Here is a 17,300-nt window from a genome sequence, read left to right as displayed (position 1 = left end):
CTGATTTGACGCACCTGTACACCCAGGTGAGTAGGGTGGCTAAAGAGGTGGGCGTGGCTCACTGAAAAAAAAAATAAACAGTCAAACAGTGGAGACAGTATGGCTGCTTTTATTGAACCGGCTCGCTGATATTTATTGATCATGTAACATAATTGTGTGGTCACTATTTTGCCATTATTTACTCAGTATTCCAAATTGTGGCTATGCAGTAGTTATAATAAAAAAAATAATAAAAAAAAATCAGTGATGATACCATCCCTGACAGCAGCTTTTCCACCTACAGAACCACGACAGAAATGACTGAACAGGTGTAGATTTAAAAGGAAAAAAAAACAAAACAAAAAGGTTTAATCCGGAATATGACAACAATATAGAGATGAAAATGACCATATAAGAGAAACTTTGGCGTAGCTTGCGGTTCATATCCTGCCAATTTATAACGGAGACAGGATGACGAGACCATCCAGGTCCAAGAGCATTAAAGCTTAAAGTTTGTAATCCAAAATGTAAACAAGGAGAACTCCTGGTTAAAATTGACACAAGATGGACAACCAAAAAAGAAGTGTAAGAACGGAGGATGTGAATTGTCCAAGCATAAGCATATAGGTTCAACGTTTAGTGTCTGCACGGATATTAAATTTCAAAATGCAAAGCAACATACTACAGTCGTCGTTTGTACAATAGTCAATTTTCACTGGCTTGCTCAAACCAGCTGACAAACCCATGAAAACCTCAATAACACCACTTAATTTCTCATATAACACTAAATTTTATCTTAACACTTTTATACAAAACAAATGATTTTTTTTTCTAAGCGTGGGATGTACAATATACTCCCCGTTTCTGCAAAAAAATAAAAAACCTAAGTTCAGCTTTTACAGGCAGCAGTCAGGAAGTTGTAGGTTCAAATTTTACTGACTGTACATCCCCTTTAATGTCTGGCAATGATTAAGCAGACTTCCTCATTTACTGGAGATCACACTGCATAGTAAGACAAACTCACAAACACTTTTTTTTTTCTTTGATAAAGATTTGTTTTTTGGTTTCAAAAGTGTCTTTTAACACAAATTACCGCCGTGGATTCTTCACACGTGCGTCACTGCTTTGTCACGATAAGTTAAAGTTGCACCATGAAACATTTAGCGTCATGAGCGGTCTTATATTTGAAATGTCTCAAACGTATTTTAAATAAACATTCCTTTTACTTGGTCTGCCTGAAATGAATTTGTCCTGACGTAAGAAGTTTAGTGTGCATAGATAACGATAAAGTGCAAAAAGTATTTGGTTGGAAGCTTTCTATTTGTGATATCCCTGTTTTGTTTGTGATCCGCTTGTATATGAGATGAGAAATGTCCCCCCCCCCCAAAAAAAAGTCCTTCTGCCTTCGGAATGAACCGCAGATTTGTTTTTTTCCAGTTTTGTTTCCGTGTCACCCAGGAGGGGGCGCTCTACTTCTCATCCACCACAATGATTTCTTCGGGGATCTTCTCCTCCGAGTCGGAGCAGTCGGACAGCTTGTCCAAATACTCCATGTCTTCGAAGCGTTCGGCGACACACTGCGCTGTCAGGCGGGCTTCCGGGTCGTGGTCCCAGCAGTCGTCGATGGAGGAACAAACCAGCTGGATGCCCTGCAGGGGGAGGAAAGGAATTGAATTTCTGGGATTAAAACATTTGAAATGTTACACGGAATGTTGCCATCTGAGAGGCTAGACCACACGTCAATCTGTTTTGGTGGCGGAAAGACTATATTTGGTTTGATTTTCGTCCACAGCTAATTATAAATATAGTTAGGGATATTAAATAGATAAGTGGTGTATTGCATTCACTTGAAAAAATAAAAATAAAAAAGCAAAAAACATTTCTGACTAATTTTTTTTGTTTTTTTTGAGTATTTTTTTTCTGGTTTTCTGATTTCTTCTTTCTTCTGTTTTACTGAAGATTTTTTTCTGTCATAAAAATATATATATATTCAGAAAAACAGGAGAAAAAAATTACTCCAAAAAACAGGGGGAAAAAAAACATTCCACAAAAACAGAAAGAAAAAAAAAATCCGAAAAACAAAAGTCGGTGCTCTGTTTTTCAGAATAATTGTGATAAAATTGAGATCGTGAATTTATTTTTAAAGAATCGTGATATGACATTTTTACCATATAGCCCACCCCTACTTACTACCTAAAAATGTTTTTTTTTTTTTTGAAAGACCATGTGATATAACTAAGCATTCTGATTGGCTGTGTCTTCTTTGCTGTGGAGACTTTTGCTACGAAACTTGTCGCAGACGGTCGACAGCTAATGACAACTCATTGCAAAACATTAACGAGTTTAGCCAGGCCACAATGTCTGATTATGACGTGAAATTGAACGAAAAGTCATTTAGGAAGTCATCCAAGGCTGCGACTGTTGCTAGGATTTCAACTAATAGTGTATTTTTGGATGCAGCGACTGTAACGACGCCGTTGACTGCATCAGCAGCCTGTGACACATTAGCCACGGGAGGAATGTAAACAATCCTAATGGGCAGGGAAAGCACCGCCGACAAGTAATACGGATAGCGACTTAGCTGCTAACCGTTCAATATCCGGCCAGTCCACACAATCCTTCACTGCAATGTCCCGGCTTGCACCATCTGTTGCTCCCTCACATACCAACTTCTCCCCTCCCTCCTCTCGTCTGGCGGCCCTCAATGCAATCGCTATCCACCCACACCAACTGGAAGGCGACGAAACTTACAGTAGTCGGACTGTGCTATGCTGACATGCAGCCACGTCTGAATGAAAGCGTCTGGAAAAGCCCTACAATTGAAATCCCGCTTTGTCTGCTCTACAATATGAGATCTCATCGCAACGTGCACTTCAAGTTGCCAATTGTACGTCCATCAAAATCCACTTTTGACGTAACGTCTTCCACTCGTCTGGTTACTCATCCTGAGTGGTTGAAATAAAAAAGGACACCACCCTAAAATTGGGGTCAGAATATTGAATAAAAGCGACAGCCTGCATAATATTTTCCAATTTAGTCAAGCATTTTGTCAAACTGGAATGTATTCAAACTAGAAATGATTGCAAACGCACCTAAACGGGAGTATGAACGACTTGTTTTAAGGTTTGGGAGACTGAAACTTGGGAAATTGGCAAATCGAAATGTGTGCGTGTTGCCTCTTACTGTGTGGTTAATCCAGCTGTTGGGAATCTCAGGTCTTCCTCGGTCTCGGAGCACGCTGTCCTTCATGCTCTCGACGCACGGGTGCTCCCTTAAATTCCCAAAAGGGGGCTCATACTCTTTCACCTCTGCGTAAATAAACAAACAAAAAACAACAACAACAAAAAAACATTATCAAAAAACACAACAGCAGCCAAACACACAAAATAAATAATAATACAAAACAAAACAAAACAACAACAACAAAAAAACAACCTATTTTTGCTGAGTAATTTTCCCTCCTGTTTTTCTGAAAAATGTCTTTGTTTTTTGGATTTTTATTTTATTTTTTTATGACAGAAGAAAAATATTCAGAAAAATAGACAAAAAAAAGTTACTCAAAAAAAACAAAGCTCCCCCAAAAAATTAATAATAAAAAATAATCATTAATAATAATAATAATAATTTTTTAAAAGTGAATCAATGCAATACGCTTCCGTACATACTAAATATGTTGAGAAAAAAACAAAACAAAACAAAAGAAAGTGGTTGGAACAATATGTACATTATGAATAACTGAACGTATGGTGTTCCACAGGGCTCAATTCTGGGGCCTCTGCAGTTTTCATTGCATCTGCTGCACCTGGGTTCAATCTTAAGAAAATAGCAGTGGTTGTTTTAAAGTGCTGTTTGTATATACTGTATGTCTGGAATTTGAAAAGTCCTACAATGAACAGATGATGTGTTTTAAGTTCATCGAGTCTTTATATTTCCCGCCACCTTGTTATCTTGTGATTACCGGCTGACCGGAGGCACAGTTAAACAGCGTCATTTGCAGTGGCAAGCCAAAACAAAGCAGACATACAGTAAAGCACCGTTAACATTTTATTTTACCGTCTTGTCTTTAAGAGAAAGCGTTCCGCGCTTTTACAAAGCTGTGACTGATATGGTACAAGGCGGACTTGGTAATCGGAATCGCAATAACATTGCCTGTTTCCCAAAGTCTGTGTGAGTCATCCGCTAATCCTCTCCCGTCCTCTTCTGCTGGCTTTCATTATTAATTAAACTGTAGTGGCGGAGATACTTGTTTTGTATTCCTCACAGGTTGTAAAAGCCATTTACACACACACTGCATATATGCAAATAGATTTTGATACACATTTCAAACATCCAAAACAGACCACGCCTCCTCTCACATTCATTCACGCCACGCCGCCAGGCCCTCGAACCCTGACAGCGTTGACGTTCTGACATGTGGAAAGCAGCTGGCCTAACCTCCTCCTCCTCCTCGCCTCGAGTCTGGCTCAATCTCTCCCTCCTGGGACTTGGGAGGCATTTCGCCGTCTACTCGTACTCCGCCATTATCCCCCCCCCACCTCCAGGCCCCACCCGTCGCAGGAACGCCTTCATCGGATTTCCAAGCCCTAAATCCGGACCGGCTAAATTATACGGGAGACATTTTGTAGGAAATAAAAAAGGCCTCCACGCCAGCATTTTCTGTCTCTCGTGGGACTGTTCATCATGTCGGATCGCTCAAATGCTTCCTCTGCCTCTGTACAAAGGCGGATATTTCATTTCACTGTTGGGAGGGAACAATAAATACAAAAAAAAAAAAGTCTCACAAGAAACATTCCTTGAGGGTCAACAAGATAAATAAGTTAATAGTGGCACATTATATTGCTTCAGCTGACGGGAGACAAAAACATCCACGCCAGCGTAGTGTCAGGAACGGGCACAATACCAGATCAGGATTTCAAAATGGATCCTGTAGAGTTGAATGCGGCAAATGCCCCTGAGATTCGGAACTCAAATATTTCGGCATGACTACGCCTATGAGTTACAAAAAAAACAAAAAACTCTGCTGTATGATATCACAAGTGATGTCATGCAAGCCTTCATACAATGAGCAATAAGGCATTAACTTTGGGCGTGTGTCTGTTTTGCAACATTTATTACAAATGAAGGTCCAGTCTCAAAAGAGGGACAAATTTCCAATTCTGCACGATATACATTACATCTGATCAAAGTTGTGAAGTTTATTACGACTGGGTATCAATTCTTTTCCTATAAATTTAAGTGGAAAAAGCGATTAAAGTAATCAATACACGATTTTATGAATCGATTGGCTCAAAAAGGAATATCAATACAATATTGATTATTCGGGCTTTCGTGTGGACGGGGCCCGAGTTTGGTCACGTGATTGTCGCAAGGCGAGTCGCGAATGGTTGTTACATGAGCCCTGAGCAACTGTGATGTCATTTTCAGTCAGTGGTGACAAAATGGCCGCTCCCTGAGATGGATAAATACAGGTGGATTTTGTTGCCCTATTCATATTCCACAAACTCAATATTAAATCTGTTGTTTGGGGTTGATTTCCACTTTTAAAAAAAATGCCAGTACTCTTAAAGGTTTTAATGTATTGCTTCAAAATCGAAACAATGCTGGGGTTGGCCCATATTCACATTTCCAATTAGTACCATAACCATTTTTAGAATGAATGGAGACTGTTAGACCGTAAACTTCTGTCATATCTCACTTTTTTTTTTTTTTTTTGTTAGTTAAAAAAGAAAAAAAAAAAAGAAGTCAGCATTGGCTGGTTGGCTGCCATCAACAGACCAACGAGTGTGTCCTTCGCGCCTGGCAGCAGATCTCAGATCACAGCAAAAGACGCGCGAGCGGGGACAGAACGGCCATGTGGCCGCCTGCCACCGAGGCTCCGAGAGATGATCCGACATCTGTCGCGCACACAAGGCGGGCGGGTGGGGATCGCACACAGGTGGCGGTATGCGGAACTTCCGTCGTTAAAATGTGGAGCCGGGATGTGTTGCTCAACTTATGTGCGGTATGTGCACGCCTGTGGACACATGTTCATACTTTGTCTGTCGGAGCAAATGTGAGCGCTCACCGGTGACTCATTGATGTTTTTTGTTGAACTTGGGGAATTAAGTCTGTAAAAATCCCCTTTTTTTTTTTTTTTTGACTGATTCCTGAATGAATACCAAATCTCTGGCACTTTTCAACCAAGGCCCAACCAAAATTATTCCCACCAACTCTATTATTGAGTTGAATCAACTACAGATATGATTATATACGGGAAAACCGTATACCAGGGGTGGCCAAACTTTTTTCATTTGAGGGCCACATACAGAAAATCAGGAGGATGCAAGGGCCACATAATGTTACGAAGAGAAATTGGGTTGAGTTGTAAAAATTGTACAAATAATTTATTTGTGCTTTTGCCTATTTAGAAAAATGCTACAGTATATAAACCAATTTATTGGTAATATGGCAGTCGGGTTATTATTATAGTTTGGGAATTTTTCATTTTAGTTAGTTTTTATTAGCTTTCAGGGTGGTTCTGTTAGTTTTTATTAGTTTAGTTCTTTAAAAAATGCTTAGTTTTAGTTTAGTTTGTTAGTTTCAGTACTAGTATTAGTTTTTTTTTTTTTTTTTAAATGTGTATTACTGGTGTGCAATATTTAAAAAACACCGTGGGAGCAACGTCACCTGAAGGTGCTTTTCTATTGGCTGCTGCTAGATGACGTCACTTCTGTGTGACATACTTTCAAACGTCATTATTCCGGCTTATATCAAAATAAATCTACTAAAATCACATTTCAAATCATCCCCAAAGGCTCATGCATTCAATTAATTACCAAAGACTAAAACGAAGGACATGTTTGCTATAATTATAGTTAGTTTTAGTTAGTTTTGTAAACATAAAATGTACTTTCAGTTAGTTTTCGTTTTTTAAAAAGCATTTTCATTTTATTTCGGTAACAATATATATATATTTTTTTTATTTTATTTTATTTTTTTAAATTAGTTTTAGTTAACTAAAATAACCTTTCATGGCAGCTGGATTTCGATACCCTCCCTTCTTACGTTGACCATCTCCAAACATTTTTGTTTTGTTTATTTTATTTGAACTTAGTCAAATGCCATTTTTAGCATATGTCGCGGGCCACTGAAATTCCATTCCATTTTTGAAACCAAGCCCTACTACCGAAACAATTTACGGGAGCCGTTTGGGACGTGACAGTGCACAAAAACATGGCCGGGCAAGTTTGCCGATGGTGATCTCAGCCCCTTTTCAAACATCTTGCAATGAGTCAGCTCGAAAAACACATGCAAGTTGTTAGTTATGGAAGCAGGATGGGGGGGCAATTTTCACTACCTGTAAGGTGTTAACGGCCAGTTGTCCCAATACGTGCTTGGGTAGCGTAAAAAGAAATATGCACGAACGAGCCAAGCTGCCCTCCATTATTATTCTGGTTCTGCTTTCCATCTCGCTGGAAAACCTGTGTCTTGTCCTCCTTGTCAGACTGTGTTGGCATGAGTAAAGCTCTCGAGAGTGTTTCCATGCAGTGGGGGAGTCATTAACTGCTGCATCACCTGCCTCAGGGTAGGAAGTACTTGAGAGACAGACAGAGTGCAAAGGCACACCGGGAAATATAGAGAAGCTGTCAAGTTTAGTAGCACAAAATGACAGCAATATTCCAAGCAATGTGTTTAAATTTGGTACAGAAATAATGCAGCTTCCCTAGAAATGGACGTCCTAAATCAGAACAATGGACGCGTTGGAGAGGAAGTAAGAAATAAAAGATATGGACGGGAATAGGATGTCAAAGCGAGTCAAACTCACGCTCGTGAGGAGATTTTTTTTAATATAGCCGCTCGCATCTGGTCGGTCACGACAAAGCAAGAATTCTGTCTGGACTTCTGTCGAGAGACACGGCATCCGCAAATAAAGACGTCCGTACTTAAACAGTAGTTAGGTTGACACCAAAACAGTCTGTGCTTATGCAAAACAGGAAATGGCCGATTTTATTTTCAAAACGTACCCACAGAGCGTGCATATTCTTGTACTCGGGAAAGGGAAAACAAGTGGGATTTGTGGGTCACTTTGGCCTGTTGGCCAACACGACTGTGCAATACAGTCCCAGCACCTCCGTGGGGGGAGTGTGTGTGTGTGGGGGGGGTGCAAAACAGGAAAAGAGCTCAAGGAGGCGCGTTCAAGCCCAAAGCTAGCTTTCAATCACTGCAGCGACACAATGGAGCAGTCGCAGCAAAGAACAGGCCCGCGGAGACATTTAAGGGGAAGTGAAAACAAATGACTGAGGTCTGACATGTGTGCTTCGCTCTCCGACAATCATCCATTTCTATTATTCGCACGTATCCTGACCTTGTTTTTGCAACTGGATGACAAACAGAGGTAACGGCACATGAGCAGCATAGAGTGTAATCCTTGAGACTCCCACAAGATTCATTGTGGGTTTGACACTCGAGTTTTGTTCTCACATTTTGTAGCACCAGCGATGCAGTCGACACATATGACGGCGTATATATATATATATATATATATATATATATATATATATATATATATATTTTTTTTTAGAGGGGAAGACAATATTCAGAGAAAAAAAAACTCGTAAATTTACCACTTTATAAAGTTGAAAATTTGTGAGTTTTTTTTCTCTGAATATTTACTCTCAATTTTATTTTTCCTCAAAGTTTTTTTTCTCAGAATATTTACTCGCACATTTACGAGTTTTTTCTTGCAAATTTGCCACGTTATAGAGTCGCAAATTTGTGAGTTTATAAAGTGGCAAATTTGCAAAGAAAAAAAGCTTGCAAATTTGTGACTATAACGTGGCAAATTTGCAAGAAAAAACCCCTCATAAATTTGCGAGTTTATAAAGTGGCAAATTTGCGACTTCATAAAGTGGCAAATTTCTCTGAATATTTTCTCAAATTTTTTTTTCCTCAGTTTTTTTTTCTCAGAATATTTACTCTGAAATTATAAATTTGCCACTTTATAGAGTCGCAAATTTGCCACTTTATAAAATGGCAAATTTGCGCGAAAAAAAAAAATCATAAATTTATTCTGTTTTGCGATCATAAAATAGGTCAGACGGAACGCAGTCTCAATCTTATCAGTGTCTGCTGATATCTTACCTCCAATAGCCCTGCACCTGGAAATCATCTCCCACAGTACAAGTGCCATGGAATACACGTCGGCCTGTTTAAAGGACTCAATGTTTTCCAGGTTGATCCTGGACTCCAAGACCTCCGGTGCCATGTACCTGGCTGTTCCCACCTAAGAACCAAACACAAGAATAAAAGCATTATATGAGATAATAATAATAATATTAAACTCCTAATAAATATCTGATACTTTATCCATTTTAACCTAACTTCTTTTTCTTCTTTATTTTAATTTTATTTAGACTTAGACTTGACTTTATTGATCCCTTTGGGATGGCTCCCCCTCTGGGAAATTTACATGTCCAGCAGCAATAAGAAAAGATAATAAAATAAAAAAATTCAATCAATAAATAAATAGAGATTGAATTAATAATAATAAAAATAAAATAAAAAATAAAAATTCAATCAATAAATAAGGTTATTACACCAGAGATTGGATTAATGAAAATAATAATAATAATTAGAAAAATACAACTATAAAATAAAAATTCAATCAATCAATAAATAAGGTTTTTAAACAGAAACAGAACCATAAGGAAAATGAAACGAAACTCTCTGAGTGAGTTAAACCAGAGAAACTAAGTGTGACTCAGAAGACGAGATTAACTATGTAAAATAAAACTGATTGAAAAAGTCAAAGTTACCTACCTGACCACTGTTTGCTAGCTCGTCCACAGACAGCGAATTGTCCAGCCGCAGCGCGAGGCCAAAGTCACACAGGCAGCAGGTCAGGTCACTCTTCACGAGTATGTTGGAGCTCTTAATGTCCCTGTGCGCGATCGGCACCTTGTAGCGACCGCACGACGTGTGGTCGCTGTGCAGATGAGCCAGTCCGCTGGCAAGCGATCCTCCCAGCAGCCACAAGTCGTGCCAGCTGATAATATGGTGGCTCAAGTAATCTTGGAGGTTGCCTCTGGGCTGGTACGCCGTGATCAGCCAGTACTGTCTCTGTGCCTTCCTCTCCTCCGCTGTCAGGAAATGGAGCACGTTTTCATGCCTCAGGTCGGCGTCCGAGAAAATGTCCTTCTCGTTCTTCCAGGAGGCGTACTCCTCGTACGAGAAGATCTTCACCGCCACCGTCTCGAAGCCCTGCTCGTCGCTGACCGACGAGCCCTGCTTCAGTTTGGCTTTGTAAACCTCCGCGAAGCGACCTTTGCCCACCTGGACGTCCAGTTCGATGGGCAACAACTCTGTATTGTGGTTGAGGTTGTTGGCGTGCGTGGAGCTGCTGTCGGAGCCTTCGTCGTCGCCCATGATGGCGTGCGCGTCGCTGAAATCCAGGGGGGCGCCTTTCTTGCGTTTGGCGTTAGCTCGCCGCTGGCGGTGCACCCGATAGCAGTAGAAGGACGTAATGACCACAATCGCCATGACCAGGAGAGGAACCAGGCTCACGAGGATGACGGCAACCTGGGAATCCATGTCTGAGACACACAAAGGACAACAAGATGAACCTAAAACGGAATGACATTATTAACCAGACTAAGTGCAATTTCTGGAGAAATTGCGTGGGGATGCTGAAAGCTGAATGCATGTGGAATGCTTTTCTCTTTGACTGCCAAAAACGTTTAATCACGATTAATAAAATCACGATGTATGCCGCCATAAACGTTAAATGACGTCAACTACGTTTTTTTTTTCTGTTTTTTTAATCAATGGGCAGTGCAACATCTAAGTGCAGCGCTGCCTGGTCAATGGGTTGTAGAATCAAAAACACTCACTAACTATGGCCACCAGATGGCAGCAAACAAACAAAAAAAACATCCCAAGAGTATCAATGATGATAAGTCAAAAAGAAAAACTCAAAGTTTATTGGTTTCTTTCTTTCTTTCTTTCTTTCTTTTTTAACAATGGTAGAAGTTTGTATCACAAGACAAATTGAATTCAAGCAAAATCTTTTGGAAAGGATTGTGTTGTATTTGAGGGTCCGCTGGTAGCATCATTAGTTTGGGAAAATAAAGTGCCAAAGTCACACGAGAATAAAAATGGGGAAAGACAAAGTAGCAGGCATTAACTGGAGAGTTATTTTGTTTTCTTTGACTTTCATGTCACATCTATGAGATGTAGGTTGTGAGATTTTTTTGCTTTTTCTTGTTTAGACTTTGGAGTGTCGTCTCCGCTCTAAAATGCTCCAGCTGTCGGCATGCATGACAAAAATCCCCTCCTGATAGACAGGCTCCAAAGATGCATTATTGTTGCCAATAACAGGAGGAGGAACGTGACCCTTCCCTGAGGAATGTCTGATGTCTCAGGGAGCTAAAGTTAGTGTTTACACCACCGCAAAGGCAAAGTGCCCCAAACCGTGACCCAGTCAACCACATATTGTATCTCTTCATAGTTTATGTCTGAGGCTTAAAATTTGGAAAGTCTTGCGTCTGGGCGCTTAACTATGGTTTTGGTAAAAAAACAAAAAAACAAAAAAACAGAACCTTTATAATTGTGCTGCTTTTATGGTGCAGTTACTAAATAGGCGACTTCCAAAATGATATGTACAGACACAGAACAGAAGTGTTCTTTTCAATTTCCAAATTTTGCTCCAAGCCAAAGCAGTGAATCCGAGTTTAGAAGTGTCGTTGCGAGGTGCAGAAGCTGTGTAAATAAGGGAGGAGGAAGTCTTGGGGAGGGCATCTCGTTGCTTGCCTAGGCAAGCTCTCTGCTTCGCGCTCTCTCTCTCTTTTTTTTTTTTTTTTTTTTTCTAAACAGGAAACCACATGTCTGAAATCCTCAACGTGGCCCCCAGACGGTTTGTTTAGATTTTCAGAGTGAGAAGCTATTCCTCACAACAAACCTGTTACTGTACATGACTACGACTGCTTACATTTTCATCACGTTGAACACTTTTGGGGGAGAAACGGCGTCAAAATATGGATGCTATGTTCAAATAGGTGGCGACTGCGACTCAGGTTTCGAGTGGTTCAAGTGGAATTGCATTGGTGAGTGGGGTGCAAGTTTTGACTTATTTTTACTGGCACTGAATGAACCCAGATGACAGTTTGAAGACAGCTCATTACTGAGTCTTATGTAATAAAAAACGATATTAATTCACAGACTGATTAAATGGATGGGAAAAAGAAATTAAGGTTATTCCAGCTAAATTAGGCTTTAAAAAAATAGCTGTAAAAATAAAAAAATAAATAACAGTACTGCAAATGATTACGCTATAATGCAATTGGTATTGCATTCGTTTTCGATGCTACCTTTTGCAAGGCTGTGTTGAAAGTCACAGAAGAAGTGCGGACATTTCCCACAGCGAGTAAAAAAAAAAAAAAAATTACGTGATGTGGCTTGCCCAGGTGCTTTCAATTTGGCACTTTGTGGTGAGCTGCGTTTTGGAAAATGTACCTTGCTGCTTGCCGCTATTGCCTTGGATGCTGTAGTCAAAATACGGTATTTCCGATTCCAGGTCGAGAGCAACTAGAATGTACAAGGCAGTTGTGCCAAAAAAAATAAAATAAAAATTATATATATATATATATATATATATATATATATATATATATATATATATATATATATATATATAATTATTATTTTATTATTGACTTTTTTATGATTATGCTGATTTTGTAATTGTGGAATGTAATAATTGAAATTGTAATTGAATTTCAATTCATTGCACAGCCCTACTGTCAACTGGTCTTGGGCTTTGACGGCTTGAGTTATGCTTTGATGATGACGATGTGTTTTTTTTTTTTTTTTTTTTCTCAACTTACAGGAGTTAAAAATGATGCGTTCGTTGCACTCGTCCTCGGAGCAGGAGCACATGAAGAAGGACGAGCCCATGCCCTTTCTTTCTTTCATCTCGCACTTGCTGTTGTTGTAGTCGTCCAGGACCAGACCGTACAGCTTGTGGGCCGGGTTGTGGCAGACGGTGTCAAACGTGACATTGTCGTCTTTCTTCCGCCTTGTGAGCAGACGAGCAATAAAAGCAATGTGAGAAATACCGTCAGAGACATTTACACGTTTAGGCGCAACCAATGAGTCATAATAAAGCCTGACAGTTAGCTACTGTAGGTAACTTGTGCTTCCATAATTATATTCAGAGTCTTGGTTGTTGACAGTTCAAAGGTCAAACGAATGAGGAAACGATTCCAACCTCAACCAAGATCATTTGAACAGTGTTGTGTACTTGTGACGTCAGCTCGTGATGACTCTCTCTTAAAAAGGAAAGGCGCACGGGCGAACTCGTACCAAATAGCGACGCACACGTCGTCGTCATGGGGGCAGATGGAGGTGATGTCGCACTCCACCTTGCAGCTCCCTCGGCCATTGCAGCTGGTCGATTGTACGTCGCAAAACTTGCACAGCCTTCTTACCTTTATTATATAGGAATCTGGGGAGAGAAAGAAATGGATTTAGTCAGTTAAAAACGTTAAAAAACAGACTATTTTTTGGTTCCAACCAACTTATGACAATCACAGGGTTGGGGAATCCTGAAATGACTTTAAAGCAGGGGTGTCAAACTCATATTAGCTCATCTTCAGTCGACAGCAAGTGGCCTTCAGATATTTTTAAATGGCCAATGGCAATATTTGTCAAAATGCAGACTATCCAATATTAATATAGGCAAATGGAGAGAGTCGATTACTTGTGGGCTTTAACTTGAAATTCACAGGCCCTATCTACTGTTGGTTTGTTCATGTAGCACACGCCATTCTGTCTCTTTTGCTTCAAGACTCAATCAACAATCCAGTACAATACAGGATATAATAATAATAATTAAAAAAAAATCGTTATGACAGTATGCAAAAGCATCCACTTCCTTTGCACTTGTTCTGACTTGACTTTGCCAGCAGACAGACACGATTGTGGCCGAGTGCCTGAAGGTTCGATCTTTATCGTGGAGACAAAACCCAGACAGCCAAGAACAAAAGCAGACATGGAAGCGTCTCCTCACTTGTGGGGACGTTGCTCATTTGTCATGCATAGCAGTCAGAAAGTAAAAGAAATCAGTCAGTTGCGTAAAAATGAATTTGGCCGCCTCAGTCGTTGGTCAAAATAAACACAGTGGACTACAAAATATAGCTGTAGAGTTGAACTCTTGACTTAGTTTTATTTTTTGTATGGCTGTAAATGTTTCTTAAAACAACGGCTATATAGTTAATGTTTCTGTTGTTGTTCTTTTTTCTTTTTTCTTTTTAACACTATTATGCTGATTTTGTAATAGTGGACTGTAATATTTGAAATTGTAATTGAATTTTGATTAATTGCACAGCCCAAATACAGATTCATAAACATACCGGAAAATACAATACTATTCACAACATTTTTTTTTTTAAATCTGAGAATATGTGAATCCGACATGTGGGGGTCAACAAGTCGTCGTTCACAGACATATGCGAAAATATTCTGTATACACGAGTATTTGCATGCATAACTGCTCAAAGTACGTTACAGTAGTACTTGCGTGAAGGTTTATAATTATCATAACATCTCATTTCCATTCTGGTCTGGTTTATCATTAGACCCTATATGTTAGCAGATTTTCGTGAGACGAAATGATAATTGAGATGTTTGGTGAATCATTTTGGTGTTTATATTCTCAATGTTTAAGATCTGCTTTTTATTGCCTCAAAGTCAGTGAGAAGAAGCAGTAAGGGATACTTAAAAAGTGTTTCAGTCAGTTTAATTATGTTTTAAGTGAGCGGTAGGGAACAATAAAATTAAGAATTTTATTTTTTTAAAGCTTGTTGGTAAAGTATCCCCCACAATAAATGGAGGTATGCTACTATTGTTCGACCATCTTAAAATGCATGCATCTTGAGCGGAGAAGCCACTTGTTGTGAAGAAGCTCAGCGTCTGTTTGGACATGCCAGACTTCACACAGGCAGGAGGCAAAGGTGGTGTGTGTGTGTGTGTGCGTACTATGCCACAAAAGCCCCCTTTGTCAGTATGCAGGGTGGAGTTAGCCCTGTGGTTTGCTGCTGCAGAAATACTGTGCAACCTGCAGCGAGAAAGAAGAGAGCTGCTGCATCCTCTTCCTGCATGCAAGGCTTCTCGGGATATACACAGGAGACAAAGCAGGATGTTGGCTGATTTGAGTCAGTTGGACACAATATTAAAACTTTTCTGACAGCCTTTGCATGACCTAACTTTTTGACAGCAATTCTTGGTGGGCTGGGGTTCAAGTGTGATAAGGAGGTGTCCATGCTTGAATACTCGTGTTAGATAATCACATAATTAGTGAGGAGGAAAAAAAAAAAAAAAAAAAGAGAGAGAGAGAGAGAGAGAGAGAGCGTGTCATTTAAACCCAGCGGGGTGGCTTTTGAGAGGGTGAATGATAGTAATTGTCACCCGAGGCTACGTCTAATTGCAGGGCGAGGGGAGGCGGATTAACAGCCGCCGGGAATGAGAGTGAGACAGATGAATGCACAAGACTGTCTTGCTCCGGTGGGGGGGTAGCTCGACCTGTGAGCAATGTTTCCATGCAGCACACCAAAGATGGACATATCTGTGATTGTGACTTGGCTCCGCACACTGGCTCAACTTTAACGTATCGTCGTTTTAAAAAAAGGCACAACAATTCAACTAAAATAAAAGAAAGCAAACACGTCACTGACTGCTTCAAGTCGTCTTAAACGCCACTTGGTTTAAGTTACAATGAGAAGACCACAACACCTGTGGGAAAAGTCGCAGTTTGAGTTTTCGAAAAAGAGTTAAACAACCCTAAAGTGTCAGTGAATTAACTTGGAAGATAAAAGAACTTTTTTGTTGACAGTAAAAGTCCCAACTCACCCGCCTGCTCGAGCACAATACTACCACAGAGTATCGCTCCACACCAGAAAGCGGAAAAGCGAAGTAGCTCCATGAAGAAACAGACAAGAGGCTCCTCTCTTTCTCATTAATTAGCCGAAGCTTTGACGGGGGGTTAATATCCAGACTTTTCGCGAACTTTCTTCGGTCCGCTTGTTGCTCCCTTCGGCAGCTGTGAGAGGAGTAAACACAAGCGGGTAGGACGTGCCCTATATGACTCACTGTACGAGCACTTTTCATGAAACAGGAAATCTTCTGAGGGGTTGGTCAGTTTTTTTCTCTCTCTCTTCCTCCTCCCTTAGTCATGCTCATGTGGCTCCCAAAGTCTTGAACCATATCATTAGGAGGCTAAGATCCAGCAGGGCAAAACTTGAAATGACATGTTCACAAATAGCTAACTGGGGGCGACACCTACTCACTGTGCTCAAAAAAATCGATACGGCAATATATCGTCGCGGGCCTCATTACAATACACGTATCGATACGCAGGCGTCAGAATCGATATTGCTTGTTAACTTTAAAGAGGCAGTTAACGTTTGCCGTTTTGAAGTTAATTGCCTTCAATTAATGCAAAAAATAGCTCACCAGTGATTGGACACTCTGTCTTGCTAAGAAAAATTAAAGCAGAGGAAGAATATTAATATTTATTTACTTATAAACTCAACATGGCACGTTGTCTTAATGTACCAGTTTTCCTATATTTTGTTTAAAAACGAAGTAGAATGTGTTACATGAAAAAAAATGCTGTTTTTGTTTCCCCAAATATTTCAAATAAGCACATTTTAGAGCTGTAATTTTAATACGTTGATATTTTTGCTCATATCGGCTCATGCCTATTAATAATTGTTCCCGGTGTGTCTGTGAAAGCTGCAAATTTAGACCAGGCACACCGCTTTGGTGGTAAACCAGAAGAGCTACTAACAAAAATATTTTTGTCAGTCAGCATAACAAACATATCCTTTAGGCATACATATGACTGTTATTATTAAATGCAAGAAAATTAATGTAACATATTGAGATACGTATCGCCATGAAGATCAAGTATTGGAACACATATGTATCGCGATACGTATCGTATCTGTATTTTGTTACTTTAAACATTAGCCGTATTGTTTATGTGCATTTTGACTGACTTTTATTTCATGTAGGCTACAACACTTTTTATGCAGCGATGGTTGTTTTAAAGTGCTTTATAAAGTAATAAATAAATAAATAACGTTTTGTTTTGTTTTTTTGTTTTGGTTTGTTTGTTTGTTTTAAATTGAAGTGAATTAAAGGACAGCACAAAACTGCTTAACAAGAAAGCAACATGAATTGCATGGTACATTTTTGCACAGCCGCCCTTCTCCCGTTAACTAATGATGGCTAACTTAATAGCTTGAGCCATAGTCGCCACTTTAATTGTGTGTGAAGTTGTTTCA

General features: G+C 39.7%; 1 protein-coding gene across 1 annotated transcript; it reads right to left on the bottom strand.

Annotated features, from left to right (window-relative positions):
• Nucleotides 1-93: 93 nt before the first annotated feature.
• Nucleotides 94-16,296, bottom strand: LOC144007698 (TGF-beta receptor type-2-like). Its single transcript, XM_077507542.1, has 7 exons — nucleotides 15,862-16,296; nucleotides 13,318-13,459; nucleotides 12,840-13,030; nucleotides 9,778-10,550; nucleotides 9,100-9,241; nucleotides 3,163-3,287; nucleotides 94-1,628 (listed from the first exon to the last, which is right to left on the bottom strand). The coding sequence occupies exons 1-7, from the start codon at nucleotides 15,932-15,934 to the stop codon at nucleotides 1,449-1,451; spliced, it is 1,626 nt and encodes a 541-aa protein (XP_077363668.1). The 5' UTR covers nucleotides 15,935-16,296; the 3' UTR covers nucleotides 94-1,448.
• Nucleotides 16,297-17,300: the final 1,004 nt, after the last annotated feature.

Source organism: Festucalex cinctus, chromosome 19, assembly GCF_051991245.1.
Source record: "Festucalex cinctus isolate MCC-2025b chromosome 19, RoL_Fcin_1.0, whole genome shotgun sequence".
Classification (NCBI taxonomy): domain Eukaryota; kingdom Metazoa; phylum Chordata; class Actinopteri; order Syngnathiformes; family Syngnathidae; genus Festucalex; species Festucalex cinctus.
This window is presented reverse-complemented; position numbering and strand designations above follow the sequence as displayed.